At 45.4% G+C, this 20,395-nt stretch overlaps 1 protein-coding gene across 1 annotated transcript in view; it reads right to left on the minus strand.

Annotated features, from left to right (window-relative positions):
• The window catches only part of NID2 (nidogen 2), a 92,684-nt gene that overhangs the window by 710 nt on the left and 71,579 nt on the right, over positions 1 to 20,395 (minus strand). Inside the window, exons 11-19 of the mRNA XM_027553752.1 lie at positions 19,706 to 19,849; positions 10,352 to 10,471; positions 7,059 to 7,280; positions 6,278 to 6,447; positions 4,303 to 4,432; positions 3,716 to 3,887; positions 2,912 to 3,069; positions 1,075 to 1,198; positions 230 to 339 (exon numbers count right to left, since the gene is read on the minus strand). Coding sequence (XP_027409553.1) covers positions 230 to 339; positions 1,075 to 1,198; positions 2,912 to 3,069; positions 3,716 to 3,887; positions 4,303 to 4,432; positions 6,278 to 6,447; positions 7,059 to 7,280; positions 10,352 to 10,471; positions 19,706 to 19,849 — 1,350 coding nt within the window. The remainder of the gene's footprint in view (positions 1 to 229; positions 340 to 1,074; positions 1,199 to 2,911; positions 3,070 to 3,715; positions 3,888 to 4,302; positions 4,433 to 6,277; positions 6,448 to 7,058; positions 7,281 to 10,351; positions 10,472 to 19,705; positions 19,850 to 20,395) is intronic.

Here is a 20,395-nt window from a genome sequence, read left to right on the forward strand (position 1 = left end):
GAACAGTATGTGAGTATTTTATATCTAATTTGCAACAGCAAGTCTTTTTAAAGGGGAAATAAGCTTGGTAGACTTAAGGTAGCAGAATGGTCACCCCTATGTGTTGGCCAGGAGCTTTTCTAGCTCAGAATGGCTCTCACTGGTGGTGGCAGCAGGCCAAGGGTGATCAGCTACTAGATCTATCCTCTACTCCGCTGATCCAAAAGGAGCTGCCTGAGCAGCTGTTTACCTGGACAGTAGGGGTAGACTGCAGTTATCCCATAGAGGTGAGATCGCTGCTCTGGGAGATACTCATCAGTAAACTGGCCGGTATCTCTGTTTACTGCTATAACACCGTCCCTGGTAACAGAAAGGAAGAGTGAATTCATAGGATTAAAGACTGGGTAGAAAAAGTCAGTTTATCAATAAGCGAAATCTCTGCCAGACTTCTCAAATACATTTTTAAAATTAACTGTGACTTGTGACTCGGATTCTGAAGATCTGTCTGTATCAGTGATTCTCAAAGTAGTCCTCAGATCTACATCATCTGGGAACTTGATAGCAGTACAGATTCTTTGGGCTCCTACTCAGATTCTAGAATGGGACTGATCAATATGCTTTGTCAAGAGCACAGGATAATTCTGATGTCATGCTACAGTTTGAGAACCACTGTTCAAATCAGAATTGCTGGGGGTGGAGTGGAAGGACATACACTTATTTTTAATGCTTCCCAGTTCCTCTTAGCAAACTAGTGTAAGGTGTAGTATTTTTCATTCTCCTGGGGAGCAACTAATATGTCCATGTCATTTTTTATTCTCTGAAGATCAGACTAATGTCCTTGCTTTTTGGATAGTTTATTACCAAATAGTATTGCTCACATGTAGCTTAAAAATGGCAGACCTCATAAATTTCTGGGTGATATAAAAGTCTTCAGTAACACTTGAAGAATGTTATGTACTAATGAAGAAAGAATGAAAAAAAAACCTTAAGCATAGGGCTTAATTACTAAAGTCACTTACTAACGTGGTACAACAAGTGTTGTCTCCTCCAGGACAGTTTGCCTTTTCAGGCTTGTCCAGAGTGTGTCAGGCTTACCTTCTCCAGTCGGTATGGTAGAAGTGATCTGCGTAGCTCACAATGTTGAAGGGGTAGTTGAGGTTGTTTTGAATGACACGCCGTCCAGTTCCATCAGGTAGTATACACTCCAGTTTTTTAGTTCCTTTTAAAACAAAAAGGTCCTTTTATATGATGAAAAAATTCTTTTTCTTTTACCAAAAACAGTGGCAAGTAAATTTATTCTCAGAGAAAACAAAGGTGGAATGTTTTATCACCATTGCAATAATACAAATTAAAAACTGTAAAATTTTCCTGTTCTATTACCAGTCTTCAGTTTGTTTAAGAGCATTCTAGTTTTTACTGGAATTTAAACTCTTAATTCTGTTTTGGAAAACAGGATTGCATTTACAGAAACCTGGCTAAGTTTCTCCCAGAGGAGGAAGTAGAGATAAAAGTTAAATCAGTGTTAAAGAAGTCTACCTGTGAGCTCATAAACTGTTAAAATATTTGGATAAATACCTGCCCTTTGTAAGCAATGTATGATAATAGCCAAGGCTGCCTTTTAACTGAAATCCTTTTTTTTTAGACTATATTATTTTCTATGCAGGAATAAAAAGTAAAATACTAGCCTGACTTGTATTTTTCAATGTAAATATTTTAATAGCTAAACAAGGCAAGAATTTCCAAGTGTGACCTCATGGACTGTGTATTCCACCAGGCTCCTCTGTCCATGGAGTTCTCCAGGCAAGAATACTGGAGTGGGTAGCCATTCCCTTCTCCAGGGGATCTTCCCAACCCAGGTCTCCTGCAGTGCAGGCAGATTCTTCACCAGCTGAGCCACTGGGGAAGCCGTTTTCTCATGGAACCCTTTAAGTAAATTTCAAATACCTATTAAAAATATCACTGTTGTTTTGGGCAGCTGGGTTGTAATATTGACCCACCTGCATTTTCGTCCCTTTTATTAAAATCAAATTCCTTAAGAACAGCTTTTTTTTTTTTTTTAGTATCTAATGAAACAAAGTTATCTTTTCAGTTGTACTAATAGTAATGAAATTATACAACAGAGAGAGAGAACCTGGGAACAGGCAGCCCAAATTTATTACTAAAGGAAGCCATCCTGCCACATTGCTTTTCAAAGAATGTCCCCAGCATAACAGCATACTGACTGTTAGAATAACAGATATTTATAGACAGTGAACTCCGGGAGTTGGTGATAGACAGGGAGGCCTGGCGTGCTGCGATTCATGGGGTCGCAAAGAGTCAGACACGACTGAGCGACTGATCTGATCTGATAGATGTTGTAATACTGAGAAAAGAAAATAATAACCTTTGTTCATTTATCTAAGCCTGTCGATTCCAACAGTGTATAATACTTATTTTTAACCTAAAAGATGTGCCAAGTGCTTGTGTTGGGGGAGGGAAAGCAGTAAAAAAATAAGTTGGACATCGAACTAGCTCCCAAACTTACTGCCTCATTTATACACATAAGGCCTCAGGAAGTTCACTGTAACAATCGTTACAAAGTGTCCTTTAAAACAGGGGTCCCAAATTTCTGGGCTCTAATGCCTGATGATCTGAAGCAGGGCTAATACAATTAATAATAGAAATAAAGTGCACAGTAAATATAACCTGCTCAAATCATCCCAAAACGTCCTGTCCTCCCCCGGCCATGGAAAAACCGTCTTCCACGAAACCAGTCTCTGGTGCCAAAAAGGCTGGGGACGGCTGCTGTGAAAGGCGTAGAGCATTTGCTGTAGTGTTATAAATTTAAACCAGACGTTCTGAAGGGTGGGATCTGGTTTTGTTGTAAAATCAGAGTGCTCACACTCACTGCACGCTGTAGTGTTCTGTATTGGCACTCCATCAACAGTATTACCTGCATCTGCCCAGCAGAGCAGTTTGGAGAAGGGGTCAAAGGTTAAACCATTGGGTAGTCCAATGTCTTTATTCACTAGAATTCTTCTGTTTTCTCCATCTAAAGATGACATTTCAATCTTAGGTGCTTCTCGATTCCAATCTGTCCAGTACAGGTTGCTGTGGTAAATGAAATGGAGAAAGATAAACCTTCCTCAATGCATAGAATCCAAATTTCAGAGTCAAAAACTGCTGAAAGTTAAAGCTGAAGGTTATATGTCCCAGTTGATGACCTTAGCAATTATTGTAGACAGGAAACTGTTCTGTTAACCACTGCCACTGTGAAAATGGGGCCAGAGGAATAACACGTCTGGTGTCTGAGTTTTGCTTACTTGCGCCATTTTACACAGGTAACCCCACTATGGGTTTAACAACTGGGATTTCCTAATGTGTTGCTGGAGGGAGACCCACCTCATTCCAGTTGAAGTCGCAGGCTTGGCCTGATCCAAAGTAGCCCCCAGTCTCTCTCACATACTCTTGAATTCTCTACATACCACATCACAGGCTTAGTAATTTCCTTGTTATTCTGTTATTCATTAGTTTACTGTCTTATTTCCTAGAACGTAGTAGAACTTAGACTTCACGAAAGGACAGACCCTGTCTTTGCCTGAACAGTGCCTGACACCTAGTAGATCCTCTGTGAATACTGTTAAATTAACGTGCACTTTTATGCTCATGTTCTGACCCTCCTTACACCGTACTTAGAACCCAAGGGCTTCAAGTGAGGGTCAACAGGTAACAGGAGAATTAGGGAAGCCCAGCCGACCCCTGGATTGGATCCACAGCGATGGCACGAGGGTTCACCAGGTCCGTGTGGAAGAGGGCCCGACGCTCAGAGCCATCCAGCCTGGCCCTCTCTATCTTATCCAGGCCGCTGTCCGTCCAGTACATTGTTCTACGGAAGTGGTCGATGGCAAGACCTTCGGGGCTTATTAGACCTGAAATAAAACAAAGGCAAGACTGAAGCAACCGCAGCTGTGAAAGGAGAATCTGAAGCAGAGAGGTCTACTATGTTCCCACAGTTAAGGGGAAGGTCTTGAGAGTCTCTAAAAAACAGACTGAATAGAGGGGTAGGTCCTTTGTGGTTTTCCTGCCATGTCTAGTTCACTCTAGCCTCATGTTCACTCTAGCCTCATGTTCACTCTGCCCTCATAAGACCCACCCCCCACCCCAAGCCTGGTGGCACCAAGCGTCCCCAGGGCTGGGGCCACTCCCTGAGTTCCTACACAAACCCTTCCTGTTCAGAGTCCTATCTAGAAGGTAGATGGGAGACTTAGGCACAAAGCAAGCAAATAACCTGGACTGAGTAGAATGAAATGAAATGGGAAGTGTCTTCTGGGTGGAGCTGCTGACCTGAGTTAACGACCATCTCGGGCTCTGCTCCTGGTTCCAAACTGGCGCGGCTAATTGTCCGTCCAGCAACATCTGTCCAGTACACCATCCTCTCCCGGCAGTCATAGTCAATTCCCACGACTATGGAGCCCTGTGTGACCAAAACACAGAATTGGAAGAATTAGGATTCCTTGCACTTCCCCCGACTTCATGCTCAGCCACCTCACTCGTTTGTTCATGGCAGCATTGACCAGCTGCACTGTACGGTTTTACGGACAGCGGGGCACAGTGGGCAGAAGTATAGGCGATGGAGGCTGGCTTCCCTGAGCCAGCGCCAGGCTTGGCCACTTCCTTCGGCACTACCTTCATTTTGCAGATAAGGTGACAAAGGCATACAGAGGTTAACAGAACCTACTTCACACAGCTGCTATCAACATTAATACCATAAAAGCTTACAAAGTATCCCAACCAGTGATGAGTACATTGTAAGCCTTCAATAAGCATTATTATTGGTGGTGGTAAAAGCAAGAGTGATTTCATGAAAAGATCAGCCCATTCAGTGATTAGAGGACAAATACTAGTCTCAGCAAAGTAAGTAATGTTTCACTGGACAAAAACTGACTGCCAAATGTAATCCAGCACTTTTTGAAAAAGCCTCTCTAAAATTTGCCAACATATAATGAAATCAATCCTCCCCTGCCCTGTCAGTGAGATCTTTCTGCTATTTGAAGTGCAGACACCCTTAACCCTCGCCTCTGCGTCTTACTACAAAGCAGTCCTTGGGCTGTACTCTAGTGTAAAAGAAAGTCTATTACAACTTGAAGGAACTGGGGAATGGTGGCCACCTGACTTCTGTCTTGGGAGCTCTCCCCTCCTTCCCTATTGCTAAATAAATGACAAAATCCTTTTTTAAGTGCTGAGTCGGTGATATTCCTTTCCAAAATTCTGCACAGAAGTTGCTTCACTGAATTTCCAGCCCAGACTCCTGCTCTGAGAAGCCCAGCAGATGTGCAAAGCCAACACCGAGGCTGTCCCTGAGGTCTCGCAAGCTCCCTGCTTGCCTAACAAAGCCTCCTGGGGGTGGCCTGACTGGGAGAGGAGTCAGGACAAGAAAAGCAGCATTAGGCTACTGTGGGAAAGTGGGCAGTTTTATATAGGAGGATTTTAATTTTCAATTTTACTTGAAAATTGAAAGTTACCTATTTTGAGCAAGGGGGCACATCTATACAGGCCTCCATTAACCCAGGGGATCATGGGATTCATAAGCCCATTAATGATTTCAAGATTTCTTGGAGGAAAAAGTCCCACTTAAATCTTGTAGAGAAACTAAAAATCAGCAGCTAGTGTCTGGAATAACACACAATTCAAATCTTTAAAGTGGGGAGGGGAACCCATTATAAGTGTCAGTGCCTTTCTGCTGAACTCCCTTCTCTTTCCTCCCATCTTAGTGAAGAAATCCCTGCTCCAAAATGGAGTGTGTTGACCATAGGGAAGCTGTCAGCTCGGGAAGCAGCTAGCATCCCTTGGGGAAAGCCCTGTCTCCTCCTCTCCAGGATCACGTGCTCCCCATATTTTCATCTATGACAGATTCAGAGAAGATAAGCAGCTGATCAACAGGACCAAAGAGGAGGGCAGGGGTCCGCAACAAGGCTATCACTAGTTGACTTCCAGAATCTGCAGAGATGTCTATGGCTTAAAGAGAACGCTGGGGGCTGGGGTTAACCTATCATTTTCCCGTGGATCTCCAACGCTGCCTCAGTATCCTGACAACTCTGAAATTCACTTTCCACATAGCTGAAACCCCACACACCAACTGGAGAAAGTGGCCTTGATCAGTCCAATGTGGCTCCCAGCAACAGCACCCTCCCTTCTGTGCGTAAGGTTCCCAAAGACAACTGCCAAACAGAAGCCCTCGAGGAGCACCCCCGCACCTCAGACCTTGCCCAGATCTGATAATCCAATACAGTCCCACCCCCAGGGGAGAAGTCCACTTTACATGCAGCGACAGCAGGGTCTTGGCCATGTCCTTCTGAAGCCTGGTACCATTGAGGGGCAAGTGGCCAATCTGCTGGCCCTGGGCATAGAGCAGGAAGGTGCCCACTGGTGGAGGGGTCACGTCGGGCCGGGGTGTGGGCCGGACCGTGGGTGGAGCCACGGTGGGTATACCTGTGGTGAGGAAGAGGGAGGTAGAAGGAGCAGAGCGAAGGAAACGGTCAGTGGAGAGGAGAAGAAAAGTTACTTCCCCATTTGCCAGAGCCTCCAGAAACATCAGCAGTTCTTTACCCTGGACAGATGTGCCCCAGATGTGCCTTAAAAGAAATTCTAATTTCCAGGGTTTTTTCTCCCAAAGACCAATTATACAAATCACTGCCAATTACTGGGGAGGAAGATGACAAAGTATTTCCCTTTGAACAAAGCAGAACATCCCCCTTAAAAATACATCCAGAGCCAGTGTTGTGTCAGCTTCTCTTTGGGGCCCCAGGGTGACACGTGTCCCCTTACACCCCGGGCTCAGAGTAGTGGGAACAGGCAGTGGGACTACATATTGAACTGAGCTCCAGATGTTCTAATCACAGCAACTGCTGATGACAAAACCAAACGTTAAATCCGCATTGGGATCTGGGGCAGACAAGATTATAAATCAGCATAGCCCATCAGCGACTTCTTCCACTGGACCTGTTCGCCCCTCATTCCCCCACCTTCACCCACAGCTGGCAGCTTCCCTACAGGGACCTCAACACGGCAGAGGGGAGGGAGGGCTGCCCTGGGGTGCTTACATGCAGGGGTGATGCCTGGCTGCGAGCGGGTGCCCTGCACCTCTCTGCCGTCCTGGTCGACACACCAGCAGAAGTCACTCTTGCCATGGCACTGCAGCGGGGTGAAGTGGCCCAGGTCGTCGCACTGAGGCACATACTGGTCGTCCCTGGGGGTGCCCCCGTAGTGCTCCAGCAGGCTTTCCCTCCAGCGCTCACAGACGGTCCGGGGCCTCTGGGTGGGCTCTGAGCAGATGTGGACAAAAAGCCTTTGAGTGTGAGCCAAGGACAGACTGTAGCATGTGGTTCAAGATCCCCAGGCCTGGCCTCCTCGTCTTCTTCCTCCTCATGTCCATAATGAGGCCTCAGCCAAGCCCCTGGATTCTGGCCCTGAGCAGCAAAGTGCTCCAGGAGGTTCTGCTGGGGATCAGGAGAAGGGGTTGTCCTGATGCTCCTGTGACCCTCAGGCCAGGAGGAATGTCATCAACCCAGCCACATCAGGAAAGAACAAGAGGCGGTAACATCTGGGGTGCGGGCCTTGCTCAGCCTGGGAAGGGGCCTCTGCTAACAGCACTCCTGGGGACTCTCCTTGGGGACTCAGTGGCCTACATGATGCTTAAAGCCAATATTTATTCTTTCTGTTTCAAACTCTGGGACCTGCATCTGAGAGGGCTGTCTTGAGACTGGCCGGTGTGTCTTAGGAAGTATTACCAAATGCCCTGCTTACGTGTGGCCCTACGTATCTGTCCACTGGAAAACTATTGAGTAAAACTGACTATAATTAGTATGTGTGATCATAGAGTTGGTGGCAAACAACTTGATACAGACTGCGACACTCCAGCTCCTTGAAGTCCTTTGGCCACCCTGCCCTGGGTTTATCTCAAAGCTGAGGCCCCAGCTTCCCGTCGTGTTGCTTGGTCCCTCCCTTTCTCCAGCATCTTTCCCCATCCTTCCTCCTTCCTTCCTCACAACCATGCTGAAACTCTTGTTAGCTTCCGTGGCAGAGCAGCTTCCTTACCAGCAGCTTTTTCCCAGACTGCTTCTACAGGGCTGCCAAGGCTCTGTCCCAGATACAGCAGTTCTCTATCTGAGAGGACTCTGCTTGACGTGGTTTAACTTGACAGTCTCCTAAGATAGGACGACCTACAGGAATTTAAGTACTGATAGAAGGTATTTTTCCTTCATTAATTCCTGCAACTCAGAGCCTGCAGAATCACACAGCCAAGTATCTACTTCTATCACCATGTGGATGTGTAACAGATCTCAGAGGAGAACAAAAACTGGGCTTTCTCCCCTCAAAGCTTCTCTCCCCTAGACTTCTGCATAGCATTATACAGCATCTCCATCTTTCCATTGCTCAGACTCACTAAACCCTGACTCCCTTCTCCCACTCTACATCTGATATATCAAAACATGTCAGCTGATATCTTCACATCTTACCACATCTACCCCTGTCATCTCGTGCCAGAATTACTACGTATGTTAGCCTTCTTACTGGCTTCCCTGCTTCCATCATCTTTCCTGCTCCCCACCCCCTGCCCTGCTGTAAACTCAACCAGCAGCCAGAAAGAGTCCCTTTAAAAAAAAAAATAAAGTCATCTCATGTCCCTCCTTTGGTCAAAACCTCCAGTGAGTTCAAAGAACAGCTGGAAACATTACATTTGAGCACCTGGAAAGCCAGAAGATGGTGAATAAAACCTTCAGAGCTCCAACCAAAGGAGCACAACTCCAAGACTCACAATGTTTGGGGCAAGCTCCAGGTTGCTGCTGGAGCTCATAACCCTCGGGAAGCAAAGCTCTTTTTAAAACATCATGGAGAAAAAAGACTGACTTCCTCACCCAGATGTGTCTCAGGACCCAGAGAGGGAAATACTACTTCCTCAGACACTCGCCATTGTCACCGGGTGGGATTCCCTGAAGAAGTTGCCAGGATCACCCCTGGTCCACATGCCAAACTCAGATCATCAGTTCTCGGGGGACCACCCAACAAGGCACACACAGCAGTCAGCCTCTGGGAAAGGAGTACCTCACGTCACTTACACGTGGGCATCTGTCATTGCTTACTATTTCAAGCTGTTTCTCAATCCAATCATGGATTTATTTCTCTTTCTGGCTGGCAGGGTTTTAAATACTTTTGAATTTTGGGCACAGAGTGTTCTCTCACCCTTGAAAGCAGGCCCTATTATGCAGATGAGACTAGTCAGAAATGGCGACCAAGGCCAAACCAGCACCAAGAGAGGCCTGGTCATGGGAAAGAGTCTGCACAAAGGAACGTGCCCCTCTTTCTGTAATTAACGTCTCATTCTCTTGGCTCCCTTCTGGATCACTCTCCTTAATACATGCCTATCTTAATAAATTTAACAGGATTCTGAACCATTCTGTTAGGGCACCTCCCAATCATCTGATTTCTTCAAATCCCAGCTGGAATTTAATCAAGACTTTTTAAAGACTAGGCATGAGTGAAACGGAATTTCTCTGTATTTTTTTTTGGTGGGGGGAGGCAGGGCGGGGACCTGAAAAATCTTTCCCCAGAAACAGGGGAAAGAAAAAGGAATGTTATAGTGGAAGCAAGGGTATATAGACATCTAGAGCAAACATTACCAATGTTTACTTATATGAATCTTAGAAGCACTAATGTCTTGGCCATAATAATTCATATTATTGAAAGGATCAAAACTGGCAACTGGCGATCAAAATCAAAACTGTAATCAAAATTTAAAAAATGAAGTAATTTTCCATTTCTTACTCTCGTACATTAAAAGCCAAGACTGGTACTTATGGAACCTTCCTCAGTGGTAAAAAGTGATCTTTGAATAGTGAGCTCATGGATCTGTATAGGAATTATTTTGGTTAAAATGATACCAAACCAGTGCTGTTTCATTAATAAAGTTCTTCTGTATTAAAAGAAAAAATTCTTCCTATCTTTGAACAACTCAACAAAGGAGCAGCAGTCTGCCTTGGCAACCTACAGTTGGCATGAACTCTTGAGTGCTTGGAAACCACACCCCACGCCCCATGCAGACGGGGAGTGCTTAGACCATAACAGACAAGTTCATCAGCAGCATCTGGGGTCTCTAAGGTGAACAAAACAGATCCCTGCACCTCTTCTATAGGTGGCAGGAGCAAGAGTGATTCCCCATCAACATGTTGGGAAGAGGGCTGGGGTTACTAGCTTAGAGTAAACCAGCGGGGTCCACCTACAAGGGTCATACTTATTTTCCCCACTGAGATTAAAACAGACTTCAGACTATTTCCTGCACTCCGCAAGTCAGAGTTAAGTGATACAAAGTTACATGGGGAGGCCTCCCAGACCTTACCAGGTGTGCACTGAAATCCATCCCCGTAATATCCAGGTTGGCAGCGGCAGGAGAAGGAGCCAGGGGTATTGGAGCAGGTGGCCGAGGGGTGACATCTGTTTTCCGAGCATTCGTCAACATCTGCAGCAGTCAGGTACAGAGAAGGAGGGAAGGAAGGAGCATGATTTCACTGAATACAGACTGTGCTACACGTGCCTCAGTGTGCGTGGATCGACACCCAGGCATCCGCTTCAGAAGACCCTCGGGCAGGGGCAGAAACATACCGGCACCTTAAAGGCAAGCTTAAGGGTACAGAGTCGAGGGACACGTTCAGTGTAGAAGTCAAACGTGGTCTCTCACACAGAAATATATCCTGGCATCTTTCATCTACAGTAAATTCCAGGAAGTTATTACCTTTGAACTAACCTTTAGCCCATAAACCATTTCCTTTCAGTAACACTACAATAAATAAATATATGTAACAATAGTTTATTTTTTCCTTTCCTTATTGGCACTATCTCCATATGCTCAGTCGTGTCTGACTCTTTGCAACCCCATGAACTGCAGCGTGCCAGGCCTCACTGTCCATCACCAACTTCAGAGTTTACCCAAACTCATGTCCATCGAGTCGGTCATGCCATCCAACCATCTCATCCTCTGTCATCCCCTTCTCCTCCTGCCCCCAGTCTCTCCCAGCATCAGGTTCTTTTCCAATGAGTCAACTCTTCGTATGAGGTGACCAAAGTATTGGAGTTTCAGCTTCAGCATCAGTTCTTCCAATGAACACCCAGGACTGATCTCTTTTAGGATGGAATGGTTGGATCTTCTTGCAGTCCAAGGGACTCCCAAGAGTCTTCTCCAACACCACAGTTCAAAAGCATCGATTCTTCAGTGCTCAGCTTTCTTCACAGTCCAACTCTCACATCCATACATGACCACTGGAAAAACCATAGCCTTGACTAGACGGACCTTTGTTGGCAAAGTAATGTCTCTGCTTTTTAATATGCTATCTAGGTTGGTCATAACTTTCCTTCCAAGGAGTAAACATCTTTTAATTTCCTGGCTGCAATCACCATCTGCAGTGATTTTGGAGCCCAAAAAAATAAAGTCTGACACTGTTTCCACTGTTTCCCCATCTATTTCCCATGAAGTGATGGGACCAGATGCCATGATCTTAGTTTTCTGAATGTTGAGCTTTAAGCCAACTTTTTCATTCTCCTCTTTCACTTTCATCAAGAGGCTTTTAGTTCCTCTTCACTTTCTGCCATAAGGGTGGTGTCATCTGCTAACCCTCTTCCAACAACACAAGAGAAGACTCTACACATGGACATCACCAGATGGTCAACACTGAAATCAGACTGATTATATTCTTTGCAGCCAAAGATGGAAAAGCTCTATACAGTCAGCAAAAACAAGACCAAGAGCTGACTGTGGCTCAGATCATGAACTCCTTATTGCCAAATTCAGACTTAAATTGAAGAAAGTAGGGAAAACCACTATACCATTCAGGTATGATCTAAATCAAATCCCTTATGATTATACAGTGGAAGTGAGAAATAGATTTAAGGGACTAGATCTGACAGAGTGCCTGATGAACTATAGATGGAGGTTCGTGACATTATACAGGAGACAGGGATCAAGACCATCCTCATGGAAAAGAAATGCAAAAAAGCAAAATGGCTGTCTGAGGAGGCCTTACAAATAGCTGTGAAAAGAAGAGAAGCAAAAAGCAAAGGAGAAAAGGAAAGATATAAGCATCTGAATGCAGAGTTCCAAAGAATACCGAGGAGAGATAAGAAAGCCTTCCTCAGTGATCAATGCAAAGAAATAGAGGAAAACAACAGAATGGGAAAGACTAGAGATCTCTTCAAGAAAATTAGAGATACCAAGGGAACACTTCATGCAACGATGGGCACAATAAAGGATAGAAATGGTATGGACCTAACAGAAGCAGAAGATGTTAAGAAGAGGTGGCAAGAATACACAGAAGAACTGTACAAAAAAGATCTTCATGACCCAGATAATCACGATGGTGTGATCACTCACCTAGAGCCAGACATCCTGGAATGTGAAGTCAAGTGGGCCTTAGAAAGCATCAGTACAAACAAAGCTAGTGGAGGTGATGGAATTCCAGTTGAGCTATTTCAAATCCTGAAAGATGATGCTGTGAAAGTGCTACACTCAATATGCCAGCAAATTTGGAAAACTCAGCAGTGGCCACAGGACTGGAAAAGGTCAGTTTTCATTCCTATCTCAAAGAAAGGCAATGCCAAAGAATATTCAAACTACTGCACAATTGCACTCATCTCACACGCTAGTAAAGTAATGCTCAAAATTCTCCAAGCTAGGCTTTAGCAATACGTGAACCATGAACTTCCTGATGTTCAAGCTGGTTTTAGAAAAGGCAGAGGAACCAGAGATCAAATTGCCAACATCTGCTGGATCATGGAAAAAGCAAGAGAGTTCCAGAAAAACATCTATTTCTGCTTTATTGACTATGCCAAAGCCTTTGACTGTGTGGATCACAAGAAACTGTGGAAAATTCTGAAAGAGATGGGACTACCAGACCACCTGACCTGCCTCTTGAGAAACCTATATGCAGGCCAGGAAGCAACAGTTAGAACTGGACATGGAACAACAGACTGGTTCCAAATAGGAAAAGGAGTTCCTCAAGGCTGTATATTGTCACCCTGCTTATTTAACTTATATGCAGAGTACATCATGAGAAACGCTGGGCTGGAGGAAGCACAAGCTGGGATCAAGATTGCCGGGAGAAACATCAATAACCTCAGATAAGATTGCTGGGAGAAATATCTCCCTATAGTACTGATTTATAGATGCAAAAGAACCCAGTGAAGCTCCAACTTAGTTTTTCAACTAACAAACCCATTCAGTCTTACATATTCAGAGACTCCTACTACCTAGAATGTCAAAAAACTCAGAAATTAAAAAAAAAATTTTTTTTAGTCAGAAATTTACTTTCCACCTTTAGAAGAAATATAAAAGTATAAGAAAAATATTATCAGAGGATTTAAGACAACACATAGAAAAGAAAATTTAAATTTGTCCAGATTTTCAGTACAAACAATTCAGGTCCCAACATTCCTACACAGTACCACATAGATTAATTTTCATATTTCTCATAGCTGCAACATCCTGAAACTTCAAACAAAGGCAGACTTACATTCCTTTTATTTACTGAAATCAGTGCAGGCTAACAATAGCAAGACACCGCCTCTACCCTCCACCCTGCTGCCAGGAAAAAAAAAGTCTGACAATCTAACTGCTGAAACCAATGGCCAGTAGTTGAGATAAGCCATCTTCAGAGACAGGAAGTCTTCCTGAGCAAAGAGGGGATCAAGGAGGTGGATCTGATCAAGGCTCAATGGAAAATAAAGCAGTCACACCCGAGCTAATATACAAAAAAAGTTTTAAAATTGTGTGAAGAGGGAAAAAACATGGGACAGGATGATCAGCATTAAACTAAGAGAACAGGAGTCACGGAATGCACTATGTCGATTCTGTACAGCTTGTGACAGAGACACATGGCACCCTGGAAGCTGGAGACTTACAGCCCTGAATGTGACGTCAGTCAGCTGGGGACAAACATAGCTCCTCGCCCAGCCTCCCAGGTCCCAGATGAATTCTCTCCTGGGGTGATCAGTGCCACCCCTGCTGTGACCATGTTACCCTGAGCCACCTCTCCATCACTAAGGGCTTTTCCCATCTACCAGTAAGTAGATGTACTGGACACAGCACAGATGTTCTGTTCAGGGGAAAGGAAAATCTCTGACATCATAATTAGCAATGTAATCACTTACACTGCTTATCATCCGGATCCGGCATTTAGCCCCCATAAATTACTTCACTCTGAAGTCTGAAAAACCTTGACTGCCTGACACGACCAAAGTTAATGCCACCTAGATAGACTCTGCCTAGATGAGCATTTGGCCTGCCTGGATGCCTTCCTTTCACTGACAATGGCAGGAAAGTGGTTATAAATTTATCTGCAAGGTTAGTGGTAGGCTCCTCAGTTAACCAAAACTAAAGGCTATGGTTTTTCCTATGGTCATGTATGGATGTGAGAGTTGGACTGTGAAGAAGGCTGAGCACTGAAGAATTGATGTTTTTGAACTGTGGTGTTGGAGAAGACTCTTGAGAGTCCCTTGGACTGCAAGGAGATCCAACCAGTCCATTCTGAAGGAAATCAGCCCTGGGATTTCTTTGGAAGGAATGATGCTAAAGCTGAAACTCCAGTACTTTGGCCACTTCATGAGAAGAGTTGACTCATTGGAAAAGACTCTGATGCTGGGAGGGATTGGGGGCAGGAGGAGAAGGGGACGACAGAGGATGAGATGGCTGGATGGCATCAGTGACTTGATGGATGTGAGTCTGAGTGAACTCCGGGAGTTGGTGATGGACAGGGAGGCCTCACGTGCTGCGATTCATGGGGTCGCAAAGAGTTGGACATGACTGAGCGACTGGACTGAACTGAACTGAACTGAAACCACATTAATTACAACAACCAGAAACTTATCTCCAGTCTGATCAGTCAGGGCTGTATATTGTCATGTTTCATTATCTTTGAGGTTGGCCCTGTCTGTTCAGAAGGACAATACCAATGTCCAGTTGGCTGAATCGGTGCCCATTCAGTTCCTTGTGCCTTCTATGATGCTATAAAACCAAACTGCAAAAATTAACATCCAACCAAATGCAGGAAATTAAAGCTATTCATAATGCATATGCTAAAAGTACTTCTCATGGTAACAGGAACCCCAGGCAATGGCAGGAAGCAGGAATTCCTGAGACACAGGGCCTATTTCTAGAACCCATAGATCAGTTGCTTGTGATTACTTTTCTGAACAAAGAGAAAGAGGATTCCCCAGAGGTTCTGAGTTGTGTTCTTAAAGCCTATGGCCTAGGAATGCCAACCAGATGTGAAAGAGCAGCCATCCTCCCAAAGGCAAAGTCATGGGGAGACTAACTTACGAATGAACAGGGAGAATCTCTGAAGAGACTGAGAACATCACAGGTGAACAACTCCTGTCCCCTAAAGCTGGAGAAGCTTAAGATTCCCTGAAGCAAGCTCCCATCTCCTCCTTGGAGGCTCTCGCACCATGTCAGAGAACTGGAGCCTCACCAGCCACTCCAGGGCCTGAGTGCAGAGCAGGCTACCCACCTTCCTCAGAAGGCCAACCCTGAGGAGTGTAGGGGGAACCAGAGCTTTTGTGTAAAGGAGAAATCTTCCTAGCTTCCCAGGGGATCAGGTGTCAGCAGAAAGTATAAAGGCACTTTGAACTCCTTAGCAAGGGAGGAGTTTCTTCTTATACCCCTGGGGACAGGGGCCTGCTTAACCATCACTGTCAGGGTCTTCAGGTGCTGGCAGGTCAAGGCAGCAAGGTTCAAGGCACAGGAGAGTCTCTGGCCAGTCAGACAATGCCATATGGCTTAATCTCAGCGCAATTCTCCATTCTATCTGCTCCCAAGCAGCTAAAAAAACCTCTTTGGAAAATGTGTTTAAAATTCTCTATTTTGAGTGCAGGCTTTGGTGCTTCAACATTCTTCCTGCCTTAATTCTGAATCCACACCCAAAACCCAGCTGAAATCCCTTCAAAACAAAGCCAGCCCCTGGACTCTAGCTTTCCCCCTGTGCCTCCCCTGGTTTGCTTTTGAACCACCCAGTGAAATTCCCTGGCGCCAACTCTCCTTGATCCCGCTCCAGACCCCAACAAAGGCTTGAAGGCCCATGAGTTGTCACTCCCCACCTACTCAGTCAGAACCCGGATTCTGGCTGTGCCCATAGGGTCCTGTATGGCATGCAGTGACCTGCTCTCTGGGACCTTTGAGTAGAGGCAGCTTCTTCCCTTCAAGCCTTGGTCTCTACATCGCTTGTGGCCACACCAACTTTACTACACCTTATCCAGAGTCTGCACTCCTCCCACAAAAGCCACGTGCGAGAACAGTGTAAGAACCCCTCATCACGGCCCTTCTGTGGGTGATGGGCCATCTGTAACCCAGTTCCTCAACTCACATGTGCTCCTCCCTGAAAAGGTCTCAGCTCACAACAATCTGCTTTTCCATCCAGCAGAGTCACTAAGAGCTGCAGGGACAAACGTGCCTGAGAAATATCCAGCTCACGCCAACGCAGGGTTGAAACCAACCCTGACTGAGGGGAGCTGGAAAAGATTTCATTCTACTTGCATAAAAATAATTCCTGCTTGTGACTCAGGCTAGGTCGAGAACCCAAAGCCAAGGGCAGCCTCCCCAGGGAAACTGGTTTTTAACAAACTGGCTGGAGAAAGGAAAACCCACACACTCTTTCAATGCCAGTTTGATGGACTGAAAACGAATGTGCGCTTTAAGTGTGCTCACTTCACAAAACAGAGCCTTCATCGCCATTTTTCTCTTGTTTTCTCTATCTCAGTTGTCACTGGGACACATGCACACTGTGTCATGCCTTTAAAACTGCATGCACACACACACACGTTTATACACTTCTCCTGCAAGCCACCTCCATGAGTAGCCCAGCCTGATTTATGCACAGCAGAGGTCTTTAGGAAAATGATTGTTATTTTCTACGGCCCCGAAGCTTGGACGGCAACCACAGGGTAACTGACTATGGGAGGCAGCCTCTCATAGATGGTCCCAAAGATCCCTTCCCTCCTGGTATTCAGGGTCTTCTATAATCCCCTTCCTTTGAGTAGCTGGCTTCCAACCAAGACACTAAAGCAATACTGAGGAGACATCACTTTTATGGTCACTGCCAACCTGCTACCTGGCCTCCTGATGCTGGCTTTGATAAAGAAAGTTACCTTGTGGGAGATGTCTGAGTGGCAAGAAGCTGAAGGTCACCTCCAGGCAATAGCCAGCAGGGACCTGAAAGTCCTTGGGGAAAGGAACCCTGCCGATAACCACGTGAGCCTCTTTCCCCACCTGGACCCCAGATGAGACCCCAGGTCTGGCAGACCCCCTGACTGCAGCCTTGTGAAGATCCTAAAGCAAACGAATAAGCTAGACCATACACATAATAATACTGTGTACTGTTTTAAGCTGTTACGTGTTTGGGGTAAATGGCTATGCTGCAATAGATTACTAATACACTGGGGAAGCAACAGATTGGCCTGGCCTACATTTAAGTTTGTGGGTTCCAGAGAGAATCCCAAAAGTAGAGAAGCAGAGATGAAATAGGGACAATTGAAAATGTCCCTGAAATCAGAAAGAGGGCAACCATAGCAAAGAATGACAATCCTAGAAAACTCCCAGCATGGAAAAGTAGCTAATTTCAAGGTTCTACTACAACCCCAGAAGGTAACCCAAGTCCTCCGAGACAAGCAGAAGTTAAAAGAAGGGAGAATGATTCTCGAAGGGGTTAGGACAAGCAGCAGCTCACCTACATTAACATTCTGATTTTAATCCACACCACATCTAAGCGGCGATTAATTTCAACTTCTTTGTTTTAAACCAAAGACGTAAGGAATGAAATGCTTTCGAAACACTATCTCAGCTGACCTGAGCAGCCAGATGTTTAAATATGAAATTCTACTGACCTGAGCAGCCAGATGTTTAAATATGAAATTCTACTGACAAGATTTTTTTCTCTGGTTCTCATTTCTGAGAGCCAGTAGTGCGTTAAGTCAAACTGAATGATGAGTTTCTACAAGGGAGGAAAAAGCAGTATTCCTACTGTGGAGCTCAGCAGAAACGTGAGAGGTTTGTGTGCATCACCTGATGCCTCCTCCCACCCCCACCACCCCAGACCTAGAGGGTGCCTCCATCTGTAGAGAGTGTCTGTTGTCAAGTGGGACAACCATCCGTGACTTACACCTCTACTCCATCCTAACTTGAAAAGCCCTTGAGCTCTGTCTAAACCTGGGGGTGTTTTTAGGGAGAAAAAACCACCTCAGGGCTGAACTGAGTCACAGTTTGGGGTCATTTCAATATAAACTGTGTTTTCAAGAAAGCCATACAGCTAAGCTTCTGTACATCAGAAGTGGAAACGTTCAAGAGCCAGGTTCAAAAAGCCCCACATCTGGAAAGGAGCAGAGGGCTGTGCTGCCCTGACATATTTGTTCTGTCAAGAACATGTGGCTTTCGGCTGCTGGTCCATTCAGCCCATCCAGATGAAACCAAAGGGAAAGGGAAGGAGGAGAAGCCAACGGGCTGGTGAGGAGGGCAGGGCCAGGCTGTGCGATCTGTTTAAGATCTGATCTAGTTAAGAACAGGCTTCTCTGTTTGAGGAGGAGGAGAAGGGGACGACAGAGGACAAGATGGGTAGATGGTATCACCAACTCAATGGACATGAGTTTGAGCAATCTCCAGGAGATAGTGAAGGACAGGGAAGTCTGGCGTTCTGCAGTCCATGGGATCACAAAGAGTCGTACACAAGAGGGACTGAACAACGGCAAGTCCTGAGTTATAAGGCTGTTCTTAGCAGATTTGCTCAGTGCACCTAGGTATTCCGGGGCCAGATGCAAAAAGCGATTTGAAAACAGCATTTTCGATTTCTGTTCCTAAAACTGATTCCTTTCCCACCATCCTCTCATTTCCAAGTATCTCATTTAACCATTATTTGTGTGTATTACTGACATGAAGATCTTTAGTGAATTATGTAGGCTTACTGAATGATCTCTATATTAAGGTACTACTAATCCCAGTTTCATGAACATTTATAATCAGAGTGTTATGCCTAGTTTTTCAGTAACAACCTCATACATCTTGAAGTTAAATTTGAACAGTCAGTCCTGCTTTCTGGTTTAGTGATTTTACAAAATATGGTATAAAGTCTTAAAGACAGTTAGATTTCTGGAAGGAAATCTTTGAGTACTTAGGTATGCATTAATATCCTTTTATATCTGTGGATTTTTCTTCTCTCTCTCTCCCTCTCCCCTTTCAGAGAGAGAGAGAGAGACAAAGGAATAAATTACACAGAAAGAATTATATGTATGTTTAGAGATTGCTTCAAATACCACTTCGAGCAGGGGAATAGCAACTAAAAATTGGGCAAGACTGGAAGTGCTGAATTAAGCCATTAGCTAAAGAGACTGAAGGATGGAGACTTCCTCCCAGGGGAATATACAATTTTCCCTCGCATCCCTCTGAGCTACAGTAGCTCCAGGGAACAGGAGACTGCGAGCTGGCAGGAGCTCCGCACTGATCCAGGCACGTCTCCTCCAAGGACAACCATACTCGCTCAACAGTCTGGTGCCAAGGTAATCACATTTGGCCTCTGACTCAAAGGGCACCTTTTTTTTCTCTTCCAGCAGTTCCAGGGGGTGTGAGTCAAAGGAAAGGAGAGGTTTCTGAGAGGCCCTGGGGATGTGGGGATGTGCATCCAAAGCAACTTTCAGGGTCACTGAGCCACCCACAGGTACTCACCGGTGCACCGGTGCCCATCTCCGGCATAACCAGGCAGGCAGGCGCAGCTGAAGGAGCCGTCTCCATGGTGAATGCACCGGGCCTGGCTGGCGGGAGCACAGTTATGATGGCCATCCTCACAGGGGTTGGGAGGTGGGGTGATCACTGAAGAGAGAAGAAGGCAAAGATGTCCAAGAGCCCTGGCCTGCGAATGGGTGAGCCCTGCTCTTTGCAGTGTGATCTGCACAGCAACAGCATGGGGACACCTGGGGGTTTATAAGGAATGCAGTTCCCAGACCCCAGCCCAGAGCCAGTGAACCGGAATAGGAATTTTAACAAGATCCCTGGGTGGTTGTATGCAAATTACAATCTAAGAAGTGCCGGTCTTGGTTTGTGTCTATAATACTAGGCATGAAAATAAGTCATCAGCAAATGTCCTTGACTAAAGCAGAACACTGCTGCTTGGCATGCCTGTGTGTACATGTACACACACACACACACACACACACGAGTCTTTATGATTCCTGCTACCTTTTCATCTCACTGGATTCAAAAGTGGGTTTTCTCTAATATCATCTGGCTCTAACAATGAAATGACTTCGGAATTCTAGTTCTTTTGGATCCACTCTTATGTCAAGTATTTATCTGGAACTCTAGAAAGGGTATATTTATTACCAATGGAGCTTTCGGTCAGTCAAATGGGACTGCTGC

This window comes from Bos indicus x Bos taurus, chromosome 10 (assembly GCF_003369695.1).
Source record: "Bos indicus x Bos taurus breed Angus x Brahman F1 hybrid chromosome 10, Bos_hybrid_MaternalHap_v2.0, whole genome shotgun sequence".
In the NCBI taxonomy this organism is placed as follows: Eukaryota; Metazoa; Chordata; class Mammalia; order Artiodactyla; family Bovidae; genus Bos; species Bos indicus x Bos taurus.